Raw genomic sequence first — 13,735 nt, 5'->3', positions numbered from 1 at the left:
ACAGGGAGACCCTGTCTCAAAAAGACAAAAATAAATAAATAAATAAACAAATAAATAAAAAAGCTTAGTAAATAAATGAATATGATTGCAATAGTAAAATAATTTTCTAAACATTTTTTTAATTTTTACTTGTGTGTGTGTGTGCTCAGAGGCCAGGAAAGGGCATGGGGTCCCGTGGAGCTAGAGTTGGGAGATGCCTGACTCAGGTGTTGGGAACCAAATTCATGTCCTCTGGAGGACCAGCAACTGTTCTTAACTGCTGAGCCATCTCTCCAATCCAGGTAAAATAAAATTTACATGACTTAGAGCACATTCATTTTAAGAGCTTAGTGTCTGTGCCAGATAGCTTTAGTGTCAACTTGACACACCTGGGTAGAGGGAGCCTCAATTGGGGAATTGCCTTCATTGGACTGGCCTGTGGCCATGTCTGTGAGGCATCTTCTTGATTGTTGTGTGATGTGGGAGAGCTCAGAGCATTGTGGGTGGTGCCACCCCTGGGCGGGTGGGCCTGTGTTGAATAAGAAAGCAGGCTGAGCAGGGGCCAGGGGAGCAAGTCAGTAAGCAGTGTTCCTCCATGGCCTGTGCTCCAGCTCCTGGCTCCAGGTTCCTGCCCTAAGTTCCTACCTTGGGCTCCCTGATGAACTGTGACCTGGGAGATGTAAGCTGAATAAACCCTTTCCTCCCCAAGTTGGTATTGGTCTGAGTGTTTTGTCACAGCAATGGAGAAACAAACTAAGACAGTGTCAGAACAAATTTTTCATATTCTCAAGATGCAACTCAATGACAGGTCTCTTTTAACCTATCAAGAGTTTGATCCTTAATTCCGTAAGAAAACAAATTTCACCCCAGTATCAGGAGGCTGAGAGGCAAGTAGATCTCTTTAAGTTTGAGGCTAGCCAAGGATACATAGTGAGATCCTGTCTACCCCCACCCTCAACACCCCCCTCCCCAAAGGCTACAATATGTATATAGCATGACAGACACAGGTATTGTTTCTAACTTTTGCCAACTGTGTTGAATACTGAACACTGAGGATGCCAGGCAAGTGCTCTATCACTGTGCTATTTCAAAACCAGTCCTTGGGTTGCATGCATGCATGCATTCACGCATTCATTTATTTATTTTCATTCATTCATTCATTCATTCATTCATTCATTCATTCATTCGAGGCAGGGTCTTGCTACATAGCTCAGGCTGGCCTTGACAATGACCATGGAATTCAAGTTGGCCTACAGATCTGTGTCACCACATCTGGCAACAACTGCTTACCATAGAGTTCAAGTTGGCCTACAGATAGATCTGTGTCACATCTGGCAACAACTGCTTACAACTAAAATGATTTTAAGACCTCAAAACCCGCCACTAAAATCCAACTCCATTTCTTCTCCCATTTCAATGCAAATAATTTGAAGATCTATGGTTTCAAACGTGACAAAATGCATCCTCAGGTGAGTAAACTTCATGGAAACACACAATTCTTGAAACACACATTAAAAATTACAAAACGTCTTCACTACATTACTAACAATGCCTTCTGTGGAAGAAACTGAAAGGCTAGTGGTCAAGCACATTTAAAAAACAACAAGAAAAACAAAACTCCCACCAAAAAACCCTACGCTCTAAATCTAGGCGTAACTGAAAGGTGATTAAGTTATGTTCTAAAATACAAAGGCAAAAAAAAAATTAAAATAAAATCAAAATAATAAAAAAAGGTAGGCTCATATGCCAATCTTTGCTAAATACAAGCATCAGTAAAATAGCCTTTTAAATATTTATTTATTAATGTGTATGTTTTGCTTGCGTGTATGTAGTAAGTGCACCCATGCAGTCAACACCTGTGAAGCCAGAAGAAAGCACTGGATCCCCCAAAACTGGAGTTATAGATGGTTGTTAGCTCCCAGGTGGGTGCTGGGAACCAAAGCTGGGACCGTCTTTAAGAGCAGCCAGTGCTCTTAACCACTAAACCACCTCTCCAGACCCACAGCCTTAAAAAACAAAACAAAACAAAACTTCGGGTGATGGCGCATGCCTTCAATCCCAGCACTTGGGAGGCAGAGGCAGGTGGATCTCTGTGAGTTCAAGGCCAGTCTGGTCTCCATAGTGAGTTTCAAGCCAGCTGAGACTACAGGGAGACCCTGTTTCCAAAAAAGACCTGAAAAAAAAAAAACCCAACCGAACAAACAAAATAAAACTACAAAAAAAAAAACAAAACCTTCAAATCCAATCATAATTCAAAGGTATGTTTTCAAGTTGGGGATGGACTCAGAGGGCAGAGTGACTGCTGGCATACGCGAATCTCAGTGCTGTGCAATCCCAGCACTCTGGAGGTAGAGGCAGGGGGCTCAGAAACTCAAGGATGTCTTTGGTTACACAGTGAGTTTGACACGAGCCTGGGATACATGAGATCATGGCTCAAAAAACCCGTTTGCAAATGTCACCCTTCATACTATGTTCATGCTCAAAATGAATGGGTCTCTCTATACACACATCAAGTTTTACATTCCTTCACAGGAAACCTAGGATTCTGGTTTCTTTCAGTAAATAAAATAAAATAAACAGGAAAACAATTTTGGAAAGACAGAATGGTAAAGAAAATATAAAAAAGGAAATATACTTTAGTTACTGCATGTAACCAAATGAACATTAAAAACACAATTCCAGAATTTCAAACTCTTAGAAAATATCAACGTTAATGAAATACTAGATTTATTAGAATGATGGAAAATGGAAGAAAAAAAAAGCATACTTGGTTACAGCACAAAGGGAGAAAAAAGTAAATTAAAAATGTTAATGTTTTGGGGCTGGAGAGATGGATCAGCAGTTAAGAGCACTGACTCCTCTTGCAGAGGACCCAGGTTCAGTTCCTAGCACCCACATGACCTGAAACTCCAGTTCCAGAGGAGCCAATGCCCCTCTTCTGTCCTCCGCAGGCACTGCACAACACAGATGCACCTATATACATGCAGGTATAACACTGTACACATAAAATAAAAATAAATTTAAAAAATGAAAACAAAAAAATTTTAATGTCTTAGAACAATTAAAGCAGGCTCTCAAGAAGATACATGTGCAGGCATGTTCACAGTAGGTGAGTCGTAGTGGCAACTCAGTTATCCACAGATAAAATGTGGCATATATCGACAATGGAACACTGTATAGCTTTTAAAAAATGCTTTATTATTTTTATTTTATGTGTATGAGTTTATTGCCTGCATGTGTGTAAGTGCACCCGTGTCTGTGGAGTACAATGTCTGTGGAGGTCAGAAAAAGGCGCACTGAATTTCTCTGAAACTGGGATTATGGAAGATTGTCAGCTGCCATGTGGGTGAAAATTGTTGTCACATGCAGTTGTCAGCTGCCATGTGGGAATCAAAGCTGGGTCCTCTGCAAGAACAGCCAGTGCTCCTATACTGCTGAGCCATCTCTCCAGCCCCAGAACACTAGATAGCTTAAAAAGGAAGGAGGAGCTGGGGAGACGGTTCAATCAGTAAAGTGCTTGTTACACAAGCATGAGGACCTGAGTTCAGATCCTTAGAATCAATGTAAGAAATTAGACACAGCAGAGACAGGAGGATCCCTTGGATTTGCTGATTAGCCAATCTAGCCAAATGGTGAGCTCCAAGTTCAGTGAGAGACCTTGTCTCAAAAAAAAAAGGTCGGGAGTTACAAGAGAGACCCTTAACATTGACTTCTGGTCTACACACATGAACATATGCAAACAAAGACACATACAGAGACAAGAAAAAAAATTCTACCATGTGTGACAACATGGATGAACCTTGAAGACACTGTGCTAAGTGAAAAATACTGTAAGAGTCCATAGGAAGTACCCAGAGTCAATTCAAATTCAGAGGCAGAAAACAGTGGAATTGTGATGTTCAGGACCTGGTGGAAGAGGGAACAAGATACGGCTCACTGGCTGCTCTTGTAGAGGACCCAGTTCAGTTCCCAGCACCCACATGGTGGCTAACAACCATCTGTACCTCCAGTTCCAGAGAATCTAACACCCTCTTCTGTCCTCTGAAGGCACTGCATAACACAGGTACGTTTATATTCACGCAGGCAAGACAGTCATACATGTAAAAAAAAATGAATTAAAAAAAAAGAGGTCTGGAGAACAGTTACAAAACAATGTAATCATACAACTGTTGTGTCCATATTGCCCACCCCCTGAAACCAAATATTATTTTACCCAGAATTTCTGCATGCCTATAAATGTAAATATACAAAAAAACCCAGCCACATGCATTGTGGGTCTTGCTCTGTAGTCTAGGCTGGACTTAATGCCCCTCCTGTTGCTACCATACTGATGATTTGGCATTTTAGCTTAAAAATGCAACTTGGAACTCTTGTAAATACAGAAAGCTTCATTATTTAAGAGCAATGAAAGAGAAAAATCTTTAATATGTAGCAAAGGTTAAATATATTAGAACTTGGGGCTGGAGGGATGGCTCAGCGGTTAAGAACACTGGTTGTTCTTGCAGAAGACCTGGGCTCGAATCCCAGCACCCACATGGCAGCTAACAACTGTCCATAACACCAGTTCCAGGGATCCAACCACCTCTTCTGTCTTCCACGGTCATTGCACGACACAGGTGCACTTACCTACATGCAGGCAATACATGCATACACATGGGATAAAAATAACAAATAAAATTAAAAATATATATATATTAGAACTTACCAATATCTGGCGGACACTGCCCATTATAAGGAAACCAGTTTCCCTTTACAGTGAAAGGACTTTTCCTGTTGCTTGTAGAGCCAGTTCCCAGCTGCCCATTACCACCAAGGCCAAAGGAGTAAATTCGTCCTGAAGAAGGAACAAATGCAGAAGTGTGCTGCCTAGAATGAAAATGACAAGAAAACCTCTGACTTATGAACAAGTCATACTGAGAAAAACATCACAAATATTAACTGACATAATCTTTCTCTTTAAATATAAATTAGGGGTGGGAAAGACGGCTCAGTGGTAAGAGTTGTTGCCCCGCGAGCATAAGGACCTGAGTCAGAATCCCTAGCACTTACATCAACAGGGATGGCTGTGTGTGCCCGTAACCCTACCATGAAGGAATGGGAGACAGGCTGACCTGCAAGATCCCTGGCCAGCCATTCCAGATCAATGGTGTGCTTGTAGTTCAATAAGTGACCCTGTCTCATGGCAATAAAGAAGAGAGCAATAGAGGAAGACACCCGAATGTTCTGCTCTGGCCTCTGCAGGCATGCACACATGTATATGTACTTTACTCAGGTGGATGAACCCCCCCCAAACACACACACATACACACAAATTAACAAAACTCATAAATAATCTCAATAAATACAGAAAGAACAACATCAAAAACTAGGACTGGGGCTGGAGGTGTACCCCAATGGTAGAGGGATTACCTAACACTCACAAGGTCCTAGCACTAAACGCAAACAGACACTATTACTAAGAATAAAAGAGAAATTACTTTATCTGTTCAACACTACCTATAAAAATCTTATGGCAGACATAATAATTGTAAAATACTGAGTTTACCCCACAAAGAAATAGGACGATTATCCTGATCATCAGAACTTCAAGTGAACATTATACTAGTATAGCAGCCAACACATTATATATCTTGACATATAAATAGTAAGCCTAATAGAAACAAACAAAATTACACCAATTCACAGATTTGACTGTGTACATGAGTAAGTTATCAAAAAAAGTTTAACACGGTAGCAGTTCTTTAGGTTTTGTTTGTTTTCAGGGTTTTTTTTGAAACAGGGTCTCTCCCTGTAAGCCCTGGCTGGCCTCATCTCATAGAGATCTGCCTGCCTCTGCCTCTTGAATGCTGGGATTAAGGTGTGTGCCACTGAGCCTGGCACACATAGCAGTTGTAATGATGTACATATGCAATTTATGGCAACAGTGTCATGACAGAGCAAGAAGGTGAAAAGTTCTCAAAAATGGAGCTAGACAAAAGGATTCTGGGAAAACGGTAAAGTAGGAAGCACTGAGAATATGCCTCTTACCTGGGTAACAATTTTACTGGCAGAATCTGATAGAACTTATGTTTGACAAAAGATCAACAAGACCAACCAGCTTTTCACTAGACTGACTGAGAAAGGAGATTCAAATGACTAAAACCAGAAGTAAAACTTAGAAGACTAGGAGTGGGGGCACTTGTTTGTAATAATCCCAGTACTGGGGAGGCAGAGACAGGACTCTGAGTTTGAGGCCAGCAAAAGCTGTGTAGTGATACCTTATCAAAACAACAAAACAGACAAACAAACGCCAAGTAAACTGAATTCAATAGTAAGTAAAAGGCTATGTACCATGCTGGTTGTGGTGGTGCATGCCTTTAATCCCAGCACTTGGGAGGCAAAGGCAGGCGAATCTTTATGAAATTGAGATTAGCCTGGTCAGCTGGGGTACATAGAAACCCCCTAAAAAAAAAAAAAAAAAAAAAAAGGAATATGCATCTTGAGCCAAGTATGATTCATTCTTGGAATGCAAGGGGGGTGGTCCAGATAGAGACCAATGATTATAACACAACTAATTAACAGAATGAAAGAAAAACAACTGAACATAAACACCCAATTTGATGCAGACAAGTAAACCTGATAAATAAAACCTCACAATAAAACAGTAATAGAGGAATGTGACAAACTGAAAAGACACAGACTAGTTTAGCATAATGAACGCCATATAGGAAAAAACATCGAATAATATATTCAGTGGTGAAAGACTGAAAATTTTCTTAGGAATCACAAAGCAAGATGTCTACTTTTCCATCCCTCTTATTCAACATAGTCTTACAAGATCTAACCAATCAATTTGGCAAGAAAAGAAATGAAAGGCATTCAAACTGGAAATGGAGAAAAATCATCTTTATATACAGATGATATTATTGTACATGTACAACATCCTAAATATCCACAATAAAAACCTGCTAGAAGCCAATTCTTGAACAGAGCAGAATAGAAGCATAAAGAATTTAGGCTGGGGAGATGGTTCAGTAGGTAAAGTGCTTGCTTTGTAAGCATGAGGACCTGAGTTTGGACTCCCAGAAACCGTTTAAAAGAAGCCACACACAGCAGTGTGTGCCTATATGCCTGCAACCTCAGTGCTCAGGGTAGAGACAGGAACATCCCAGGGGTCTGCTGGCCAATATGTAAGCTAGTCAGGCCAATCTGTGAGCGCCAGGTTCAGTGGAAGACACTGTCTCAAAAAATAAGACGGAACAAGACTGAAGAAGACACTGACATCAATAACTGGCCTCCACACACATGTATACCTGTGCACACAAACATGCAAACACAAAAATTAAAAGTATATATAAATAAATGGAAAGACAACCTATGCTCAAAGTTGGCTGAAAGATTTGATATTAGGATGTCAATGCTACCCAAAGCAAAGGGAAATTTTGCACAAATTCTAATGTAATCCCTATTATAATCTAAGAAATGCATTTTTCAGAAACAGAAAAACCCATTCTAAAACTCATTTGGAATCTCAACAGTAAATATGATCTTAAGAAAACTGGGCGGCACTGGTGCTGCAGGCCTGTAATCCCAACACTCTGTAGGCCCATACAGGAGAATGAATTCTGAGTTTGAGGCCAGCCAGAGCAACACAGCAACACCTTGTCTCAACAACTACAACAGAAAAACAAGTCTGGAGGGCTCACACAATAGGACTTTAAAACAAGGAGTTAAAGCAACTGTATAAGCTGATTTTCTGCTGCTGTGATAAAACACCATGACTAACAATTTTATTTGATTTACAGTTCCAGAGGGAGAATACATTAATGGTGGGGGAAGCATGGTGGCAGACGGTGGCCAGAGAAGACTGCTGAGGGCTCACATCTTCAAGCAGACACAGGAAACAGAGAGAAAATGGAAATCTGGCAAGGCTTAAGAGTTCTCAAAGCCTGCCCCCAGGAACGTGCTTCTTCCAACATGGCCATTTGTACTAAAGGGTCAATGACTCTCCCCAAATAGCACCATGAATTGGGACCAAGTGCCCAAATACTTGGAGCTTACAGGGGCCATTCTCATTCAAATCACCATTAGTAACCAAAACCATACAGTGCTGGCATACAAATCTGGAACAGACAGCTCAGAAATAAGTCCTAGTGTGTTAAGACCTAGTGTGTTAAGACCAATGCTTTTGAAAGCCAAAATCATTCAACGCATAAAGAAAAAATAGGTTATACAAACAATGCTGGGAAAACAGGATACCTACGTGCAAAATAACAAAACTGAACCCTCCTTACCTACTGCACACAAGAACTAGCACCAGGCTTGATGGGTGTGGTGGTGTACACCTGTAAGCCTAGTGCTGTGGAGACAGAAACAGGGAGACTGCTGCCAGTTCAAGGTGAGCTTAGGCTACATGGTGAGTTCTCAAGTCAGTCTGAGCCCTTGTCACAAAATGGGGGTGGGCTGGGGATGTAGTTCAGAGGTACGACACTTCCCCCAAACCACAAACAAAACAGTATCAAATGAGTCAAGACCTTATGAAAGTTAAAGCCATAAATTTCTTGGAATAGGGCAAAAGATTAAGAGCACTGAATTTGGCAATAATTTTGCATTTTTAAAAGACATTTTTAATATTTTAAAATTTATTTTTATTTTGTGTTGCATGAGTGTCTTGCCTGCACTTGTGTATGTACCCCTGTGCATGCAATGCCTATAGAGGCCAGAAGAGAGCATCGGACCCCTTGGAACTAGAGTTATGGAAGCCTGTTAGCTGTCATGTGGGTGCTGAAAACCAAACCCAGGTCCTCTACAAGAGGAGCCAGTGCTCTCAACCACTAAGCCATCTCTCCAGTCCCCAAATTTAAATTTTTCTGTGCACCTATAAACACTGTGGGTCAGATATGATGTTTCATGGCATTAGTCCCACTCAGCTACTACAGAGTTTAAGAGGACCAATCATGTTCAGGTTGGTGCCAAACTGAGCAACACAGCAAGATTCTTTTTTACCCACAGGTGTTCATGACCATGTGTGGAGGCTAAAGGACAATCTCAGGTGTCATCCCCCTCCTTAGAATAGGGTCTCACACTAGCCTGGAGCTCACCAATTAAGCTAGACAGGCTGGCCAGCACGCCCCAGGGGTTTTGTGCTTTTTTTTTTTTGGACAGGGTCTTCTGTAGCCCTAGCCCACCTGAAACTGCTTTTTTACCCACAGGTGTTCATGACCATGTGTGGAGGCTAAAGGACAATCTCAGGTGTCATCCCCCTCCTTAGAATAGGGTCTCACACTAGCCTGGAGCTCACCAATTAAGCTAGACAGGCTGGCCAGCACGCCCCAGGGGTTTTGTGCTTTTTTTTTTTTGGACAGGGTCTTCTGTAGCCCTAGCCCACCTGAAACTGACTATGTAGACCAGGCTGGCCTCAGTCTCAGAGATCTCTGCCTGCCTTTGCTTCCCAAAAGCTGGGATTAAAGGCGTGTGCCACCACGCCCGGCTTCAGTAAATATTTTTATCTCAGTAGCATGGCATAGGCCTAGCTGTCAGCTTTTAGTCATGTAGAAAATGTGTAATGAGCACCTACTCTGTGCCTGGCCCATGCTAAGGAGGAACATGTCCTGTGGAACACACAGACTGGCCAATGACATGACCAGATAAACAGCACATCAGTTTGACCTTGACCAAAAGATGTGCCAAAGCTGAGGGAGGATCTTGTGTTGGGCCTGACCTAACCTGGGGTTCAAAGGCTGCCCCATGGCTGATGTTAGAGCTGATAGTTCTCAAGCACCTTGAGTGGCAAGGCAGATTGGGGAAATGGTAGGAATGAGCTACTGGGAGAGGCACAGAGAAGTGTGAGCAACTCTTGGAGATGATGGGTAAGTAAGAGCAGGAGAGAAAGTGGTTAGTGGGTATCTCTGGGTCAACCATGTGCTTGTTACAATGTGGCAGACCACCCTGGGTGGGAAATATAAAAACCCACAGATTTTTTTCAAGCACCATTTGCTTTCTCTTACATGTGGGGAAATTGAGGCCCTGAAGAATTGGAGGACTAGTTGACAATAGTTTATTCTCATAGGTGATCAAATACATAACATGCGTCTTAAAACTATGTCACTGGTCCATCCAAATAGCGTCTCGTTTTCCAGGGAGCGGGGGTGGGTGAGGCGCCAAGGACAAGCAGCTAGGTGTCTTGATCGGCTCCCTACCTGCACTCACCTCTTCTTATTCTCTTGCACAGTCTGTGCTCCTGTAGTGCTGAGCATACCACACTGTTTACTTCTCCCTGTCTCAAACATGCTGTTCCTATAGACTGGAAACATCTTTCTGGGGGTGTATACTATAACCAGAAGAGCATCCTCTTAAAATTCATCTATTGCAGCCCTAACCCCTAGTACTTTAGGATGTGACTCTATTTGGAGACAGAACCTTTAAAGTGGTGGTTAAGGTTAAATGGGGTTACAAGGGCAGGACCCTAATCAAATAGGATTGGTAGAAGAGCCACGCAGGGACAGAGCTGCAGGGAGGCTGTCTGCAAGCCAAGGAGGGCGGCCTCACAGGGCAGCCTGATGCCATCTTCCAGCTTCTAGAACTAGGAGGAAATAAATGCCTGGTGTTTAACTAAAACTTTGTGTGGGGAAGGAGGAGGAAGGGGAAAGGAGGGGGAAGAAAAAAAAAAAAAGAAAAAAAAAGAAAAAGAAAAGAAACCATAACTAAACTTCGGTTCACCAAGCTGTATTTAGATGGTAGAACTGTTTCTTCCGTCTGTTGTTGGTCCCCTATCTAGAATGAATATGCTTGTTGCACAGCTCCAGAAAATGAGGGCAATCTACAAGACTAAGAAAGAACTGCAGATTAAGTATCTGATAACCATTTGTTACTGGTAAGAAGATGCTGAACATCACTAAACATTAGGGAATACAAATCAAAATGAGATACTGTCATACACCTATCAAGATAGCTACTGAAAAGAAGAGAAAATAATGTGTGTTGGTGAAGATTTAAAAAAACTGGAATCCTTGAGCTGTTTGTAGAAATATGAAACAATGCCATTACAAGGGAAATTATACAGTAGTTGCTAAGAAGGTAAAAACAGAATCACCACAAGACAGTTCTGTTACTATAACTCCACAGCAGCAAATCTGACATTCAGGAGAGAATATTTTACCTTAGACCAATAGAACCTTAAAACAATTTACTAAATAATCCCTAAATAGTTGTGAGTGGTTTGGGAAAGACCACTTGTTTGAAACCAGGCCTACTATGTGATCTCACGAGCACTAAGATTACAAGTGTATGTTAGCACGCTCCTTTATCATAGCTTACCTTCCACAAGCAATTTGAGTGACAATGCTTCCCATAAGTTCAAAAACTTTCCTTGGGTTTATTTCATGACTGGTTGAGTTATGCCCCAACTGGCCATACCCTCCAGCTCCAAAAGTAAACACTCCACCTTCCTGGGGAAAAATAAATAAATAAACAAAACCCAACCAATTTATGCACAATCCTGAAAAGAAATTGATGTTCAGAAACATAAACAGACTTTTAATATAGACTCAATTTTTCCTTTTCCACCATCTTTACATTTACTAGATGGCTAACTCAAGAAGTAAAATGTCTTAAAACTAAGACAACTTTTTTGTATGTGGTACTAGAAACTAAACCTATGGACATGTGCACACTAGACTACATCCCTAGATCTTATTTTAAAATAAGATGAAAAACATATTTCAAAATGTATTATTAGTGTGTTTGTGTGACATGCGTGGGCCCATGTATCATGGCATGCATGCAAATGTCAGAGGATAGCTCTATGGAGTTGGTTCTCACCTTTCATATTTAATTGGGTCCCAGAGATTGAACTCAGGTTACCAGAAATAAATGACCAGCGCCTTGTATCTGCTAAGCCATCTCACCAACCTTTAAATTTTTTAAAGGCGGAATCTCACTAGATTGCCAAAGTTGTCCTTGAACCTGCTTATAGTTCAGAAGACCTTTAACCTATGATCGTTTTGCTTCAATCTCCCAAACAGTTGGGATTATAGGTTTGAACCATTCAACAGGTCTTCATAGATTTTTTTTTTTTTTTTGAGACAGGGTCTCCCTGTAGCCCTAGCTGTCCTGGAACTATGTAGACCAGGCTAGCCTTGAACTCACAGAGCTCCGCCTGCCTCTGCCTCCTGAGTGCTGGGATTAAAGGCGTGCGCCACCACGCCCGGCACAGATTTTTTTTTTAAAGTATGCAACATTAATTATTATAAAATCATGTAGTTTTAAGTGCTCATTAAAAAACTAATTACTGGGGGTGGAGAGACGGCTCCATGGTTAAGAGCACTGGCTGCTCTTGCAAAGAACCCCAGTTTGGTTCCCAGCATATGTTAGCATATGGTAGTTAACAACCATCTGTAACTCGAGTTCCAGGGGACCTGACACCCTCTTCTGGACCCCACAGGAATTGCATCACACAGGTACACTTACATATAGACAGACAAAACACTCATAAAATAAAAATAAATAAAAATTAAAAACAAACAAAAAAAAACAGCCTAATTGCTACTGGACATTGTGGTGCACACCTGAAATTCAATACTTGGGAAGAAGAGACTATAAGATTGCCAAGAGTTTGAGGTCAGCCAGAGCTACATGAGAAACAACCACAACTACCACCAAATCAACCAAAAACCCCCACAACGTATTTATTTGCATTGCTTTTGACTATTATTATATTCTCTTGTTAAATTCAAAATACACATTTATAAAATTCCACAAAAACTTAAGAATGCCATCACGGTTTAGTTTGTAAGCTTTGAACATCAAAGCTGTGTAGGCTGGGTGTGATGTCCTACCACTCATGAAGCTGAGGCAAAAAGATAATGTATGTAGACCAGGCTGGCCTCAGTCTCAGAGATCTGCCTGCCTCTGCCTCCCGAGTGCCATTTGCTTTTTTTTTTTTTCTTTCCAAAGAAAGGGTCTGACTATGTACTCCTGGCTGGCCTGGAAGTTGCTATGTACACCAGGCTGGCAGAGATTCACTTGCCTCTGACTCCTTAGTGCTGGGATTAATGTTGTATGGCACCATGCCTTCCAGGCCCCAAAGAATCTATTGTCTCTGCATCATCAGTGTCAGAAATACATGTATGTGCCACCAGGCCCAGCACTGTTACATGGGTTCTAGGGATTAAAATTAAGTCCTTGCACTTACAAGGCAAGCACTTTACTGACAGCCATCCCTCTAGCCAGGACCCCATCTCTAAAATAATTTTTTTTTTTCTAAATATAGTTGAAAGGCTAGAGATATAAATTGGTGGTTAAGAGCACTAACTGCTCCTCAAAAGATCTGAGTTTGGTTCCCAGCACCCACATAGTAGCTAACAATCATCTGTAACTCCACTTCTGGGGATCAGATGCTTTCTTCTGGCCTCCATGGGTAGTGCATGCACATGGTGCACTTACATGCAGGTAAAATGCTCATACATAAAAATATAGTCTAGCATTAAAAAAGGCAGTTATTAGGTGGGCATGGTGGCACATGCCTTTAGTCCCAGAACTCAGGAGGCAGAGGCAGGCGGATCCAGGCCAATCTGATCTACAGGGAGACCCTGTCTCAAAAAGACCCCCTCCCCAAATAAATAAAAATTTTAAAAAGGCAGTATTGTAGAAAACTGTCCCTCAAATAGGCAATGGTCACTGTTGTCCTGAAATAAGAGCAGTTATACTTATCCACACAAGACTAAGTCCATATGCATGCACACATATGGTGCACATAAACTCACACCCCCCCCCCCCA

At 41.5% G+C, this 13,735-nt stretch overlaps 1 protein-coding gene across 2 annotated transcripts in view; it reads right to left on the bottom strand.

Moving 5' to 3' along the window:
- Herc4 (HECT and RLD domain containing E3 ubiquitin protein ligase 4) overlaps positions 1-13,735 on the bottom strand; it is a 114,418-nt gene that overhangs the window by 59,118 nt on the left and 41,565 nt on the right. For both annotated transcript variants that reach the window (XM_008832656.3, XM_017798045.2), the window contains exons 8-9: positions 11,275-11,405; positions 4,685-4,845 (exon numbers count right to left, since the gene is read on the bottom strand). In XM_008832656.3, coding sequence (XP_008830878.1) covers positions 4,685-4,845; positions 11,275-11,405 — 292 coding nt within the window. The remainder of the gene's footprint in view (positions 1-4,684; positions 4,846-11,274; positions 11,406-13,735) is intronic.

The sequence above is a fragment of the Nannospalax galili genome, unplaced genomic scaffold (assembly GCF_000622305.1).
Source record: "Nannospalax galili isolate Female #2095 unplaced genomic scaffold, S.galili_v1.0 scaffold156, whole genome shotgun sequence".
Lineage (NCBI taxonomy): Eukaryota > Metazoa > Chordata > Mammalia > Rodentia > Spalacidae > Nannospalax > Nannospalax galili.
The sequence above is the reverse complement of the archived record's forward strand: the minus strand, read 5'-3'. Positions and strand labels throughout refer to the sequence as shown.